Source organism: Sebastes fasciatus, chromosome 12, assembly GCF_043250625.1.
Source record: "Sebastes fasciatus isolate fSebFas1 chromosome 12, fSebFas1.pri, whole genome shotgun sequence".
In the NCBI taxonomy this organism is placed as follows: domain Eukaryota; kingdom Metazoa; phylum Chordata; class Actinopteri; order Perciformes; family Sebastidae; genus Sebastes; species Sebastes fasciatus.
The window spans coordinates 25,741,718-25,758,742 of NC_133806.1; the positions used below are offsets into that span (position 1 = coordinate 25,741,718).

Consider the following 17,025-nt stretch of genomic DNA (forward strand, 5'->3'; position numbering starts at 1 on the left):
ATATGTCTGCATTAAAATCTTCTTGTTTATATTCATTAGTGGTTTCTTTTGGAACAATTTTAATCTTACATGCAAAAAGTAAAATTTTCCCTGCAGCGAGAGAGGGAACAGCGAGCCCCGCGGAGCCACACCACCAGCAGAAACAGCAGTTACCAGCAGTAACACTGCTGCAATCCGGCCGAAATCCGGCCGAAAACCAAAACACAACGGCGTAATGCCGCAAATGCAGTTACAAATGACTAAAATCCATCAAGTGCAATGCTTGTTAGAAAATAGTGTTTTCCATGAAGACACCCGTCAGAGTTTTGTCGTGAGCTGGAGGCAGGGCGATATTTGACGGAGGCGGCCGCCTCATAATTCTCTGTGCAGGTAAAATGCTGCACGCACTGGCCCACGAGAGAGGTCTGGATGGTGGCGGAGACTCTGAGGTGTGTGTGTGAGAGGGAACCGGAGGAGAGAGGAGGGACAGGAGGAAATGCCAAAGCGAGTCTCATGCCGGCGGCATGGCTTAAAAACATTACATGACAATTTGTATTCGATGTTCGCGATATAGTCATCTTATATACCGCACGTGGGACAAGCCGCGATACATCGACTATATTTTTGATATATCGCCCACCCCTACCAGTATGCAGAAATATTCAAATACACCATTTTAGAATAGGAGATAATAACACATTTATACTGCATTAAAAAAACTGCATGTGATTATCATAAAGTGGGCATGTCTGTATAGGGGAGACTCGTGGGTACCCATAGAACCCATTTTCATTCACATATCTGGAGTTCAGAGGTCAAGGGAACCCTTTGAAAATGGCCATTACAGTTTTTCCTCGCCAAAATTCACCGTTAGTTTGGAGTGTTATTTAACCTCCTTCACAACAAGCTAGTACGACATGGTTGGTACCAATGGATTCACTAGGTTTTATAGTTTCATATGATCCGGCTACAACCTAAAAATCCTAAGTTGCGTTAATGTGTTAAAGAAATTAGTGGCGTTAAAACAAATTTGTGCCAACACGTTATCGCGTTAACTTTGACAGCCCTATTAAAGGTCTTTTAGAGTGAAGAATTACGTCACAAATGAACCATCTCTTGGGAGTAAATTAAGTTCAACAGAAACAGGAACCTGCATTCTGTCAGAGGAAGAAGACAGTGATATGAAACATTTCTGTTATTTATAACTGATAAACATTAAATGTCATAATTTCCTCTTTCGTGTCATCATCGTTCTTTCGGCTCTTTTGAAAAACATTACACAAATTAACGCTTGTCCACAATTTCCCCTCTGCTTCGTTCCGTTATCTCTTTCTTCTCTTCACCTCTGTGATAGTGACAGATTACATCAAAGATCTGAGAGGGGAAATGTTTTCTGCGTTTTTTCTTTCAGAACAGACAGAACAGCATGTGAAGAAAAATAAATATATATCTGCTCCCACTTTGCAACTCTATATTGTACTTAAACTGAAATCAAAATGAATTTTTGCTAAGAAATATTAATATTTATAATAATTCCCTGTGTTTGTTTCACCTTGTGTACTTATTGGGTCTTTTTGGAGGACTTATAGAAAATGATAACAGAGTGAATCTTCCTGATGTCTGATCAGTTCAGTTTAATGTCTACAGTCCTCTGATCTGTTTTTCAGGAACAAATAATACAGTTGACAAATATCCGGTTGTTCATCTGACAAGTAGGACGACTTGAGACACTTTGGAGGAAGTTAGATTGTAACCACGGCACAAACACAGTCAGTGTCTTTCTCACCACTGCTGTAGTTTGATCGAACATCTGAACAAGAACAAGTTAAATCAACTCATTAAAGTAAGGATGGCAGTTTGGGACAAAAAGATCACCTGGTGCTTTATGCTCCTGCTGGCTGGTAAGACATGGACTTTATCTTTGTTACTTTAATATCTTTACTGATGTTTTTGTCACATTTTCACATCAAACTGATGAAATCCAGAAACTTCTCTGCTTCTGAAGTTTCAGCTCTGAAATTGTTTTGATAATTGATAAATCATTAAAGTAAATTTTCATACAAAAATGTCAGAAAATGATTACCTGCTTTTCTCTGATTTATATCATATTAAAGTGACTATCTAAGCATTTATAATGAAATTATGATCACTGTGTTGTGTTTTTCAAGGTGCTGTGGGTCATGGTGTGAACTATCCAGATCCTGGTTGTGCTGTGAAAGGATCGACTGTCACCCTCCCCTGCGCCTTCACACCAGTTGAATCTGTCAGGGACAATGGAAGAGAGGTTTTAATAGAGATCATCAGAGTCATCTGGTGCCGGAACCATGAATTCTGTCAGGGCCCCACTCCGTCTGTGTACGACAGCGAGTTAACCAACAACAACCCTCGTTACAGATACCTGGGAGACATGAAGGGAAACTGCACTTTACAGATCACAGATGTACAGAAGGAAGATGAAGGAACTCTTCGCTTCAGAATGGAAGCTAACAGCAAGGAAGCAAGTTTTACTGGCCGACAACCAGGAGTGAAAGTCACCGTCAGTGGTAAGAGCATCGTATGATAATGCTATCAAAAACAATATAATAATAATTTATATTTTTTCAGTCTTTATTTAGCACTGAGAGCCAGGCTCTCTTATGTAGGAACGCCCTGTTCATATTCACACATTCACAAACAGCCACACCTAAAAGCTGACCAGTATAACCACAGGATCTACTGACCCCTTAACACTCCGACGGCCCGCCGACGGTCTCGGACACTATTCTGTCTTTCAGAGGTTGTTGCAGGCTGAGTTTGCTAGAGTGAAGATACTGGTATCATATAAAACTAGAAAACCTGAAGAATCCATTGTTACCAACCATGTCATACTAGCAGGAAAAATACTACATAGCGCTACGAAGTTATGCTAAATTTTGGAAGGAAAAACTGTCATGGACATTATCAAAGGTGTCCCTTGACCTTTGACCTCCAGATATGTGAATGAAAATGGGTTCTATGGGTACCCACGAGTCTCCCCTTTACAGACATGCCCACTTTATGATAATCACATGCAAGTTTCTGAATGCAGTATAAATGTGTTATTTCCTCATATTCTAAAATGGTGTGTTTGAATATTTCTGCTTACTGGGATCCCTAAACAGTCTTGAATTACATAAATTGGGTATCACTGTAAAACTGAGACTCGTGTGGATCCAATGAGCCTAACTGTATTCATGTGTGATGATGTTAGTCCCCATAGGAGCCATTTCATTGACCTCACTGTATAAAATGACCTGTGGTGACCTCTAGGATAATCACAGCCTCATGAAACTTTACAGCCACAAACAAGAGACCTAGAGCATTCATAGGATGGATGGCTTTCCTAGCTAGATTGACAATAAGGGGGTTTCTGAGCAGTTTACACAACAGAAGTGCTCGCCATCCAATCACAGAAAAATGCAATTCTTGCAGAAATTTCCAAATGTCAAAAGTTTTGAAACCAAATCACAGCATGGCTTTTTCTATGGTGTTCCTCGAGGTCTTGGTGTCTTAATGTGGTATTTTGGAGAGATTATTGATTATTTTTATCAGTTCTCCAGTGGTAAAAAATGTTCAATTTAGCACCAAATCTGTGTAACAAATGGTATCAACCCAAAAATTGCTGCAACAACTTATGAGACATAATAGAGCATGGGGATGACCATCATATACTTCTATTATAACGTTCTAAACCCTTATACACTTTCACTATTCATTCATATTTATTTCTGATTAATGACTAGAACAACTTGACACACAGTGCTGAGCTGCATCTCAAATTAATCTTCAGGTTCCCAACTTTCAGATGATGTACACAGCTTCTATGTGATATTTACTGTTGACCTGCTATCTCCCCCTAAAGACCCCCTGGACCCCTCTAAAAAGACTAAAACGGCTCTACTGTGGGTCTCAGAGAGTTAAAATATTAGCGTCTATCCCTAGAAGACATCAGTATGTGACTTTAAAGTCACTTTACTTTGCTCAAACTACATACTGCTGAATAGAACAAAGGAGATCTATAATGAAAATGTATTTTACTTGATTCATTTAGATCAGACTCCAATGAAGATAGAGAGCTCCAGTGACAGAGAGTTTAAAAAAGGTGACTCAGTCACTCTGAACTGTACGCTTACTACAAAGTGTACTTTCCACCAACTGAAGTTCACCTGGTTCAGAGATGGCCACGCCCTCTCTGAGTCTGGCCTCGCCCTCCAGCTCACCGCTCTGGCTGCAAAGGATTCTGCGAACTACACCTGTGGATTGAAGAACGCCAGCACACTGTCCCCACCGTACAGCCTGTACGTGGAGGCTGAAGAGGAAGGTTTGTTTATCACTTTTCTCTGTAGATTCTTCTTGTATCTTTGACTTTTTAATCAAAGAAGGAGATGTTTTCTAACACAGCTGTTCACGTTTTGTTCTGATGATTCAACCAGGAGAGTTTCATCACCAACACATTCCCTGTGTTTGTTTTGACTTGGTCCAAATTGTAATTAAAAGAGTAAATTATGAAAAAGAATAAAAGTAAAGCTAATATTGATTCTCGTATTTGATAATAGCAATCTCACCTCAAGGTAAATTAACTAGCTGCTCTGGTGCTTTCAATTACTTGATCTTCAGTCTTCATCACTAAAGTGCTCAGAAGAAAAGGACATTTGAACTTGTACAACTTCATGACTACTGGGCAAACAACATCTGCTGATGAAGAGCATGAGAAATGATTGAATCTAAATTATAACATCAGATTTCAGAGGACTGTGGTTCTTCCTGATGTTTAACGTCTACAGTCCAAATGCTCACTGTCCATCTGATCTGTTTCACAGAAACAAACAGTGGTACAGTTGACCCACAGCTGGCTGTTCGTCTGGTTCTCTTCACTCTGCACACAGTGCTCATCATCATAGTGGCATCCATTGTCATCAAAAGGTAACTTTCACCTACAAAAAACAAATACAAATCCTTTTTCATGCAGTTTCTGCTCCTTCATGTGCCTGTATTCATGACTCATTAGTCTAGATTCATCTTTTTCTGCTACAGCATACAGCACGTCTTCATGACACCGGCGCTCTCTCATTCCCTAGGGCCTAAAACTGGCACTCTCGTTCCCTACGGCGTGAAGCGGCACTCTCTCATTCCCTTCGGTGTGACACCGGCACTCTCTCGTTCCCTACGGCGCTAACACCGGCACTCTCTCGTTCCCTACGGCGCTAACACCGGCACTCTCTCGTTCCCTTCGGCGTTAACACCGGCACTCTCTCGTTCCCTACGGCGCTAACACTGGCACTGTCTCGTTCCCTACGGCGCTAACACCGGCACTCTCTCGTTCCCTTCGGCGTTAACACCGGCACTCTCTCGTTCCCTACGGCACTAACACCAGCACTCTCTCGTTCCCTACGGCGTTAACACCTGCACTCTATCGTTCCCTACGGCACTAACACCAGCACTCTCTCGTTCCCTACGGCGTTAACACCTGCACTCTCTCGTTCCCTACGGCACTAACACCGGCACTCTCTCGTTCCCTACGGCGTTAACACCTGCACTCTCTCGTTCCCTACGGCACTAACACCAGCACTCTCTCGTTCCCTACGGCGTTAACACCTGCACTCTATCGTTCCCTACGGCGTTAACACCTGCACTCTCTCGTTCCCTACGGCACTAACACCTGCACTCTCTCGTTCCCTACGGCGTTAACACCTGCACTCTCTCGTTCCCTACGGCGTTAACACCTGCACTCTGGAAGCTTGCCGGCTGCTGTCAATCAAACAAAGCTGGCTGAGATGAAAAGGAGCATTTCTGATATTTCCCCAAAGATCTTTTTTCTACCTATTAATTAAAAAAAAACTATTAATACATTTAAAATAATGTTAGATTCTACTCACCGACTATTTTTATATCCATCTTTACAGGATGTGTGTTTGCAAGAAAGAAGAGCGGAAAGACGTGACTGTGCCGGTGAGTCACTGACAAACATCATTTCTGTTATATTTTTAATACATTTAATATTAATATATTCAACCTTCATGTCTTCATGGATGGTCTCTGAGCATTCAGCCCTGCCTTTCATCACTTCCTGTTAAAAAACTGCTGATGGTGAACAGATCTTATCTAAAAACAAATGCTACTGTTTGAATGGCAGTTATGGCGATTAAAGGAGGTGATTTAAGGAACAACAGCATAGAGTGAAGATTACCTCACTAATAAACCATGTCTTATGTCTTATAAATGTTGTACAGAAACAGGAACCTGCCTTCTGTCAGAGGATGACGACACTGACGGGAACATTTCTGTTATTTATAACTGATAAAAAACAACAATGTCCTAATTTCCTCTTTCAGCTCTTTTGATTTACATTTCATGAGAAATTAACGCTCGTCTACAACAACAAGATTTAGTATTTACTGTTATTTTAATAAGTCAGATACATATTAGGGCTGACAGTCAGCTCAGATTTAAAGCTAGAGTGAAGACTGGAATCATATGAAACTAGAAAAACCTAAGGAATCCATTGGTACCAACCATGTCATACTAGCTTGTCATGAAGGAGGTAAAATAACGCTCCAAACTTAAGCTAAATTTTGGCGAGGAAAAACTGCCATGGCCATTTTCAAAGGGGTCCCTTGACCTCTGACCTCCAGATACGTGAATGAAAATGGGTTCTATGGGTACCCAGGAGTCTCCCCTTTACAGACATGCCCACTTTATGATAATCACATGCAGTTTGGGGCAAGTCATAGTCAAGTCAGCACACTGACACACTGACAGCTGTTGTTGCCTGTTGGGCTGCAGTTTGCCATGTTATGACTTGAGCATATTTGTTATGCTAAATGCAGTACCTGTGAGGGTTTCTGGACAATATTTGTCATTGTTTTGTGTTGTTAATCAATTTCCAATAATAAATATATACATACATTTGCATAAAGCAGCATATTTGCCCACTTCCATGTTGATAAGAGTATTAAATACTTGACAAATCTCCCTTTAAAGGTACATTTTGAACAGATAAAAAATGTGTGATTAATCGTGATTAACTATGGACAACCATGCGATTAAATAATTGAATCGATTGGCAGCCCTGATACATATTTAATCAACATTTAGGTTAAAGTATCAGACTCGGTATCAGCAGAGAATCAATATTAAAAGGACTCTGATAGGAGCCATAAAAACTTAACATAAAAAGGCCCAAGAATATCTGCATCCACATAACCCACAGCCAGAGTTATCGGCCATGCACATGCATGATATTAACTCAACCAAAACACATAATAAAAACAGTATTAAAGCTGAATTACTCATCAGAATTAAAGTGTAATAATTATTTTTATATTAATAGAGAGAAAAATCACCTGAGCCAGTAAGGTTAGAGGGTGTTCCCATGACCTGTCCTCTAGCGCCACCCTCAGGGCAAACTTTAGATTATCACTACTGGTGAGACTCATCAGTGTGTTGTTGGTTTATTAACTTTTCCTGTTCTGTTTGAACTCTGCTTTCTGTCTCAGCCTCCAAACTTCATCGAGGAGCTGTGACGTCCAGAGGAACAAGGCCAGACTGTCTGATATTATCATCTGTAACATATCTGCTCTAACGTTGATCGGTGGTTGTTTCACCCAGCAGGAATCTATCTGTAGTTAATAGGATTTACAGGACATCAAACATATATTGAGTCTGTTTGTATGTGTATGAATATTGTAGTTCACGTCTACTTTTCTTTTGGCAAATGCTTTTTTTTTTGCTTCAGTTAATAATTTCAGCACGAAAACGCCATACGTGTGTACGTAGCGATGCACAGCGCGTGATGTGATCCATATAGCTGTTACCTTGTTCCAAAAATGAAGCGGGCTCCTGTAATTACTTATTTTAGATTACCAAAGTAATGTGGTTTAATTTGACCAATTAAACTGTGAATCTGGACAACATCAGTCTCTTTTAAGGTATTTTTGTTTATTTATTTTATTTATTTTCCATTGTTTTGTTTGTTTTTTGAGACTTCTCTCTATGTGGATGCACATGATGCCATGATTGTTATGTTAATTATAATGTTTGTTTGCTGAAGTGTGAATAGTTCTCTTTTTTTAAATTTTCTGACAAAGCAGCTATATATATTTAAAATGTGCAAAAGTGAATAAAAATGTTGTTAAAAAAAAAGAAAGAAAATACTATCACTATGCTATCTTTGGTTGTTACATTATTATATATTATAATATTAGATTATTATTAATGCAGTAACATGTAAGATGCATATTAATGTTGTAGCTGGCTGCAGTGGATTTAATTTTATTCATTTTTATAGTGCTGGGTGGTGTAATTCACTGTATAACAATGCACTGTATTTCATATACTCACAATAAAAGCAAAATTAAAAAACATAAAACAAATAAAAGCACAATATTTCCCTCTGAGTTGTAGTGGATTGCATCAAAATTGTTCCTTGAGTAAATGTACTTAGTTACTTCCCACCACTGATTAATACCATGCTGTACCAAAAAAAAGGGTGCGACCAAATCATGTGCTGGTGCGACCAACTGGTAAGGTTGGTATTACAAGTGCTACCAATGGAAAAGTTAGTCTAGAGCCCTGTTCAGTTCTTTAACATGTTTATAACATTTGTATCTGATGGAACGGTGCAGCCATCAAAACATGGAGTCTTGGATTTGAATATATAATTTAATATGAGGAGCTTTAAAGATTAAAATATATATATATTGTTTCGCTTATGCATCCTTTTATACATACTTTTACACTTTTATGACATTTTATATTCCATACATAATAATTTCCACAAGGACATGAATATAACATAATGCTTCATAAAGTATCTCTGTAATCTAATAAAAATACTTCTAGCTTGCTTGTTTCAGTTGACTGCTGGTCACCAGACTCGGTATTTAAGAAAGTATCAGTAAGAAAGGTTTTGCACTAATATTTGGTGGTTTTGATTAGTCTCTGATGATAGTAAACTGAATATATTTTGTGTTTTAGGATGTTGGTGGGACAAAACAAGACGTCACCTCAGAGTTTTCCTCTGTGATAGACATGTTTCACAATTTTCTTCATATTATTGACTAAATAATTAATGGAGAAAATAACCGGCAGATGATTTGATAATGATAATAACATAATTAACTCACCCAACCACAGGATTATAGCCTATTTACAGATTTGTTAACATTAAAAACCATCAATGCGTGTATCAAATACATGACTTACACTCCTGTTATCTGTATATTTATAAAAACAGACCTCAAGACCTACAGTGTGATTAAAGCTTATGCAGAAATATTCAAATACACCATTTTAGAATAGGAGATAATAACACATTTATACTGCATTAAAAAAACTGCATGTGATTATCATAAAGTGGGCATGTCTGTATAGGGGAGACTCGTGGGTACCCATAGAACCCATTTTCATTCACATATCTGGAGTTCAGAGGTCAAGGGACCCCTTTGAAAATGGCCATGACAGTTTTTCCTCGCCAAAATTCACCGTTAGTTTGGAGCGTTATTTAACCTCCTTCACAACAAGCTAGTACGACATGGTTGGTACCAATGGATTCACTAGGTTTTATAGTTTCATATGATCCGGCTACAACCTAAAAATCCTAAGTTGCGTTAATGTGTTAAAGAAATTAGTGGCGTTAAAACAAATTTGTGCCAACACGTTATCGCGTTAACTTTGACAGCCCTATTAAAGGTCTTTTAGAGTGAAGAATTACGTCACAAATGAACCATCTCTTAGACGTAAATTAAGTTCAACAGAAACAGGAACCTGCATTCTGTCAGAGGATGGCGACAGTGATGGGAACCATTTCTGTTATATATAAACTGATAAACATTAAATGTCATAATTTCCTCTTTCGTGTCATCATCGTTCTTTCGGCTCTTTTGAAAAACATTACACAAATTAACGCTTGTCCACAATTTCCCCTCTGCTTCGTTCCGTTATCTCTTTCTTCTCTTCACCTCTGTGATAGTGACAGATTACATCAAAGATCTGAGAGGGGAAATGTTTTCTGCGTTTTTTCTTTCAGAACAGACAGAACAGCATGTGAAGAAAAATAAATATATATCTGCTCCCACTTTGCAACTCTATATTGTACTTAAACTGAAATCAAAATTACTTTTTGCTAAGAAATATTAATATTTATAATAATTCCCTGTGTTTGTTTCACCTTGTGTACTTATTGGGTCTTTTCGGAGGACTTATAGAAAATGATAACAGAGTGAATCTTCCTGATGTCTGATCAGTTCAGTTTAATGTCTACAGTCCTCTGATCTGTTTTTCAGGAACAAAGAATACAGTTGACAAATATCCGGTTGTTCATCTGACACGCAGGACGACTTGAGACACTTTGGAGGAAGTTAGATTGTAACCACGGCACAAACACAGTCAGTGTCTTTCTCACCACTGCTGTAGTTTGATCGAACATCTGAACAAGAACAAGTTAAATCAACTCATTAAAGTAAGGATGGCAGTTTGGGACAAAAAGATCACCTGGTGCTTTATGCTCCTGCTGGCTGGTAAGACATGGACTTTATCTTTGTTACTTTAATATCTTTACTGATGTTTTTGTCACATTTTCACATCAAACTGATGAAATCCAGAAACTTCTCTGCTTCTGAAGTTTCAGCTCTGAAATTGTTTTGATAATTGATAAATCATTAAAGTAAATTTTCATACAAAAATGTCAGAAAATGATTACTTGCTTTTCTCTGATTTATATCATATTAAAGTGACTATCTAAGCATTTATAATGAAATTATGATCATTGTGTTGTGTTTTTCCAGGTGCTGCGGGTCATGGTGTGAACTATCCAGATCCTGTTTGTGCTGTGAAAGGATCGACTGTCACCCTCCCCTGCACCTTCACACCAGTTGAATCTGTCAGGGACAATGGAAGAGAGGTTTTAATAGAGATCATCAGAGTCATCTGGTGCCGGAACCATGAATTCTGTCAGGACCCCACTACGTCTGTGTACGACAGCGAGTTAACCAACAACAACCCTCGTTACAGATACCTGGGAGACATGAAGGGAAACTGCACTTTACAGATCAGAGATGTACAGAAGGAAGATGAAGGAACTCTTCGCTTCAGAATGGAAGCTAACATCAAGGAAGCAAGTTTTACTGGCCGACAACCAGGAGCGAAAGTCACCGTCACTGGTAAGAGCATCGTATGATAATGCTATCAAAAACAATATCAATAATAATTTATATTTTTTCAGCCTTTATTTAGCACTGAGAGCCAGGCTCTCTTATGTAGGAACGCCCTGTTCATATTCACACATTCACAAACAGTCACACCTAAAAGCTGACCAGTATAACCACAGGATCTACTGACCCCTTAACACTCCGACGGCCCGCCGACGGTCTCGGACACTATTCTGTCTTTCAGAGGTTGTTGCAGGCTGAGTTTGCTAGAGTGAAGATACTGGTATCATATAAAACTAGAAAACCTGAAGAATCCATTGTTACCAACCATGTCATACTAGCAGGAAAAATACTACATAGCGCTACGAAGTTATGCTAAATTTTGGAAGGAAAAACTGTCATGGACATTATCAAAGGTGTCCCTTGACCTTTGACCTCCAGATATGTGAATGAAAATGGGTTCTATGGGTACCCACGAGTCTCCCCTTTACAGACATGCCCACTTTATGATAATCACATGCAAGTTTCTGAATGCAGTATAAATGTGTTATTTCCTCATATTCTAAAATGGTGTGTTTGAATATTTCTGCTTACTGGGGTCCCTAAACAGTTTTGAATTACATAAATTGGGTATCACTGTAAAACTGAGACTCGTGTGGATCCAATGAGCCTAACTGTATTCATGTGTGATGATGTTAGTCCCCATAGGAGCCATTTCATTGACCTCACTGTATAAAATGACCTGTGGTGACCTCTAGGATAATCACAGCCTCATGAAACTTTACAGCCACAAACAAGAGACCCAGAGCATTCAGAGGATGGATGGCTTTCCTAGCTAGATTGACAATAAGGGGGTTTCTGAGCAGTTTACACAACAGAAGTGCTCACTATTCAATCACAGAAAAATGCAATTCTTGCAGAAATTTCCAAATGTCAAAAGTTTTGAAACCAAATCACAGCATGGCTTTTTCTATGGTGTTCCTCGAGGTCTTGGTGTCTTAATGTGGTATTTTGGAGAGATTATTGATTATTTTTATCAGTTCTCCAGTGGTAAAAAATGTTCAATTTAGCACCAAATCTGTGTAACAAATGGTATCAACCCAAAAATTGCTGCAACAACTTATGAGACATAATAGAGCATGGGGATGACCATCATATACTTCTATTATAACGTTCTAAACCCTTATACACTTTCACTATTCATTCATATTTATTTCTGATTAATGACTAGAACAACTTGACACACAGTGCTGAGCTGCATCTCAAATTAATCTTCAGGTTCCCAACTTTCAGATGATGTACACAGCTTCTATGTGATATTTACTGTTGACCTGCTATCTCCCCCTAAAGACCCCCTGGACCCCCCTAAAAAGACTAAAACGGCTCTACTGTGGGTCTCAGAGAGTTAAAATATTAGCGTCTATCCCTAGAAGACATCAGTATGTGACTTTAAAGTCACTTTACTTTGCTCAAACTACATACTGCTGAATAGAACAAAGGAGATCTATAATGAAAATGTATTTTACTTGATTCATTTAGATCAGACTCCAATGAAGATAGAGAGCTCCAGTGACAGAGAGTTTAAAAAAGGTGAATCAGTCACTCTGAACTGTACGCTTACTACAAAGTGTACTTTCCACCAACTGAAGTTCACCTGGTTCAGAGATGGCCACGCCCTCTCAGAGTCTGGTCCCACCCTCCAGCTCACCGCTCTGGCTGCAAAGGATTCTGCGAACTACACCTGTGGATTGAAGAACGCCAGCACACTGTCCCCACCGTACCGCCTGTACGTGGAGGCTGAAGAGGAAGGTTTGTTTATCACTTTTCTCTGTAGATTCTTCTTGTATCTTTGACTTTTTAATCAAAGAAGGAGATGTTTTCTAACACAGCTGTTCACGTTTTGTTCTGATGATTCAACCAGGAGAGTTTCATCACCAACACATTCCCTGTGTTTGTTTTGACTCGGTCCAAATTGTAATTAAAAGAGTAAATTATGAAAAAGAATAAAAGTAAAGCTAATATTGATTCTCGTATTTGATAATAGCAATCTCACCTCAAGGTAAATTAACTAGCTGCTCTGGTGCTTTCAATCACTTGATCTTCAGTCTTCATCACTAAAGTGCTCAGAAGAAAAGGACATTTGAACTTGTACAACTTCATGACTACTGGGCAAACAACATCTGCTGATGAAGAGCATGAGAAATGATTGAATCTAAATTATAACATCAGATTTCAGAGGACTGTGGTTCTTCCTGATGTTTAACGTCTACAGTCCAAATGCTCACTGTCCATCTGATCTGTTTCACAGAAACAAACAGTGGTACAGTTGACCCACAGCTGGCTGTTCGTCTGGTTCTCTTCACTCTGCACACAGTGCTCATCATCATAGTGGCATCCATTGTCATCAAAAGGTAATTTTCACCTACAAAAAACAAATACAAATCCTTTTTCATGCAGTTTCTGCTCCTTCATGTGCCTGTATTCATGACTCATTAGTCTAGATTCATCTTTTTCTGCTACAGCATACAGCACGTCTTCATGACACCGGCGCTCTCTCATTCCCTAGGGCCTAAAACTGGCACTCTCGTTCCCTACGGCGTGAAGCGGCACTCTCTCATTCCCTTCGGTGTGACACCGGCACTCTCTCGTTCCCTACGGCGCTAACACCGGCACTCTCTCGTTCCCTACGGCGCTAACACCGGCACTCTCTCGTTCCCTTCGGCGTTAACACCGGCACTCTCTCGTTCCCTACGGCGCTAACACCGGCACTCTCTCGTTCCCTACGGCGCTAACACCGGCACTCTCTCGTTCCCTTCGGCGTTAACACCGGCACTCTCTCGTTCCCTACGGCGCTAACACTGGCACTGTCTCGTTCCCTACGGCGCTAACACCGGCACTCTCTCGTTCCCTACGGCGTTAACACCTGCACTCTCTCGTTCCCTACGGCACTAACACCAGCACTCTCTCGTTCCCTACGGCGTTAACACCTGCACTCTATCGTTCCCTACGGCGTTAACACCTGCACTCTCTCGTTCCCTACGGCACTAACACCTGCACTCTCTCGTTCCCTACGGCGTTAACACCTGCACTCTGGAAGCTTGCCGGCTGCTGTCAATCAAACAAAGCTGGCTGAGATGAAAAGGAGCATTTCTGATATTTCCCCAAAGATCTTTTTTCTACCTATTAATTAAAAAAAAACTATTAATACATTTAAAATAATGTTAGATTCTACTCACCGACTATTTTTATATCCATCTTTACAGGATGTGTGTTTGCAAGAAAGAAGAGCGGAAAGACGTGACTGTGCCGGTGAGTCACTGACAAACATCATTTCTGTTATATTTTTAATACATTTAATATTAATATATTCAACCTTCATGTCTTCATGGATGGTCTCTGAGCATTCAGCCCTGCCTTTCATCACTTCCTGTTAAAAAACTGCTGATGGTGAACAGATCTTATCTAAAAACAAATGCTACTGTTTGAATGGCAGTTATGGCGATTAAAGGAGGTGATTTAAGGAACAACAGCATAGAGTGAAGATTACCTCACTAATAAACCATGTCTTATGTCTTATAAATGTTGTACAGAAACAGGAACCTGCCTTCTGTCAGAGGATGACGACACTGACGGGAACATTTCTGTTATTTATAACTGATAAAAAACAACAATGTCCTAATTTCCTCTTTCAGCTCTTTTGATTTACATTTCATGAGAAATTAACGCTCGTCTACAACAACAAGATTTAGTATTTACTGTTATTTTAATAAGTCAGATACATATTAGGGCTGACAGTCAGCTCAGATTTAAAGCTAGAGTGAAGACTGGAATCATATGAAACTAGAAAAACCTAAGGAATCCATTGGTACCAACCATGTCATACTAGCTTGTCATGAAGGAGGTAAAATAACGCTCCAAACTTAAGCTAAATTTTGGCGAGGAAAAACTGCCATGGCCATTTTCAAAGGTGTCCCTTGACCTCTGACCTCCAGATACGTGAATGAAAATGGGTTCTATGGGTACCCAGGAGTCTCCCCTTTACAGACATGCCCACTTTATGATAATCACATGCAGTTTGGGGCAAGTCATAGTCAAGTCAGCACACTGACACACTGACAGCTGTTGTTGCCTGTTGGGCTGCAGTTTGCCATGTTATGACTTGAGCATATTTGTTATGCTAAATGCAGTACCTGTGAGGGTTTCTGGACAATATTTGTCATTGTTTTGTGTTGTTAATCAATTTCCAATAATAAATATATACATACATTTGCATAAAGCAGCATATTTGCCCACTTCCATGTTGATAAGAGTATTAAATACTTGACAAATCTCCCTTTAAAGGTACATTTTGAACAGATAAAAAATGTGTGATTAATCGTGATTAACTATGGACAACCATGCGATTAAATAATTGAATCGATTGGCAGCCCTGATACATATTTAATCAACATTTAGGTTAAAGTATCAGACTCGGTATCAGCAGAGAATCAATATTAAAAGGACTCTGATAGGAGCCATAAAAACTTAACATAAAAAGGCCCAAGAATATCTGCATCCACATAACCCACAGCCAGAGTTATCGGCCATGCACATGCATGATATTAACTCAACCAAAACACATAATAAAAACAGTATTAAAGCTGAATTACTCATCAGAATTAAAGTGTAATAATTATTTTTATATTAATAGAGAGAAAAATCACCTGAGCCAGTAAGGTTAGAGGGTGTTCCCATGACCTGTCCTCTAGCGCCACCCTCAGGGCAAACTTTAGATTATCACTACTGGTGAGACTCATCAGTGTGTTGTTGGTTTATTAACTTTTCCTGTTCTGTTTGAACTCTGCTTTCTGTCTCAGCCTCCAAACTTCATCGAGGAGCTGTGACGTCCAGAGGAACAAGGCCAGACTGTCTGATATTATCATCTGTAACATATCTGCTCTAACGTTGATCGGTGGTTGTTTCACCCAGCAGGAATCTATCTGTAGTTAATAGGATTTACAGGACATCAAACATATATTGAGTCTGTTTGTATGTGTATGAATATTGTAGTTCACGTCTACTTTTCTTTTGGCAAATGCTTTTTTTTTTGCTTCAGTTAATAGTTTCAGCACGTAAACGCCATACGTGTGTACGTAGCGATGCACAGCGCGTGATGTGATCCATATAGCTGTTACCTTGTTCCAAAAAATGAAGCGGGCTCCTGTAATTACTTATTTTAGATTACCAAAATAATGTGGTTTAATTTGACCAATTAAACTGTGAATCTGGACAACATCAGTCTCTTTTAAGGTATTTTTGTTTATTTATTTTATTTATTTTCCATTGTTTTGTTTGTTTTTTGAGACTTCTCTCTATGTGGATGCACATGATGCCATGATTGTTATGTTAATTATAATGTTTGTTTGCTGAACTGTGAATAGTTCTCTTTTTTTTAATTTTCTGACAAAGCAGCTATATATATTTAAAATGTGCAAAAGTGAATAAAAATGTTGTTAAAAAAAAAGAAAGAAAATACTATCACTATGCTATCTTTGGTTGTTACATTATTATATATTATAATATTAGATTATTATTAATGCAGTAACATGTAAGATGCATATTAATGTTGTAGCTGGCTGCAGTGGATTTAATTTTATTCATTTTTATAGTGCTGGGTGGTGTAATTCACTGTATAACAATGCACTGTATTTCATATACTCACAATAAAAGCAAAATTAAAAAACATAAAACAAATAAAAGCACAATATTTCCCTCTGAGTTGTAGTGGATTGCATCAAAATTGTTCCTTGAGTAAATGTACTTAGTTACTTCCCACCACTGATTAATACCATGCTGTACCAAAAAAAAGGGTGCGACCAAATCATGTGCTGGTGCGACCAAC

At 39.0% G+C, this 17,025-nt stretch overlaps 3 protein-coding genes across 3 annotated transcripts in view; 2 read left to right on the forward strand and 1 right to left on the reverse strand.

Moving 5' to 3' along the window:
• The window catches only part of tg (thyroglobulin), a 46,379-nt gene that overhangs the window by 27,449 nt on the left and 1,905 nt on the right, over positions 1 to 17,025 (reverse strand). The gene's annotated exons all lie outside the window — the stretch shown is intronic.
• LOC141779533 (B-cell receptor CD22-like) lies at positions 1,724 to 8,218 on the forward strand. The gene is made up of 6 exons (XM_074654416.1): positions 1,724 to 1,880; positions 2,148 to 2,522; positions 4,049 to 4,318; positions 4,818 to 4,920; positions 5,901 to 5,946; positions 7,494 to 8,218. The coding sequence occupies exons 1-6, from the start codon at positions 1,829 to 1,831 to the stop codon at positions 7,518 to 7,520; spliced, it is 873 nt and encodes a 290-aa protein (XP_074510517.1). The 5' UTR covers positions 1,724 to 1,828; the 3' UTR covers positions 7,521 to 8,218.
• LOC141779534 (B-cell receptor CD22-like) lies at positions 10,285 to 16,709 on the forward strand. Its single transcript, XM_074654417.1, has 6 exons — positions 10,285 to 10,514; positions 10,782 to 11,156; positions 12,684 to 12,953; positions 13,453 to 13,555; positions 14,408 to 14,453; positions 16,001 to 16,709. The coding sequence occupies exons 1-6, from the start codon at positions 10,463 to 10,465 to the stop codon at positions 16,025 to 16,027; spliced, it is 873 nt and encodes a 290-aa protein (XP_074510518.1). The 5' UTR covers positions 10,285 to 10,462; the 3' UTR covers positions 16,028 to 16,709.

Bases quoted from the DNA above. Each gene is read 5' to 3' on its own strand.
- LOC141779534 (XM_074654417.1), top strand. From the start codon at position 10,463: ATGGCAGTTTGGGACAAAAAGATCACCTGGTGCTTTATGCTCCTGCTG. The intron at 12,954-13,452 runs GTTTGTTTATCA...TCTGTTTCACAG, and splicing joins CGTGGAGGCTGAAGAGGAAG to AAACAAACAGTGGTACAGTT. The intron at 13,556-14,407 runs GTAATTTTCACC...CCATCTTTACAG, and splicing joins GCATCCATTGTCATCAAAAG to GATGTGTGTTTGCAAGAAAG.
- LOC141779533 (XM_074654416.1), top strand. From the start codon at position 1,829: ATGGCAGTTTGGGACAAAAAGATCACCTGGTGCTTTATGCTCCTGCTG. The intron at 1,881-2,147 runs GTAAGACATGGA...GTGTTTTTCAAG, and splicing joins CTTTATGCTCCTGCTGGCTG to GTGCTGTGGGTCATGGTGTG. The intron at 4,319-4,817 runs GTTTGTTTATCA...TCTGTTTCACAG, and splicing joins CGTGGAGGCTGAAGAGGAAG to AAACAAACAGTGGTACAGTT.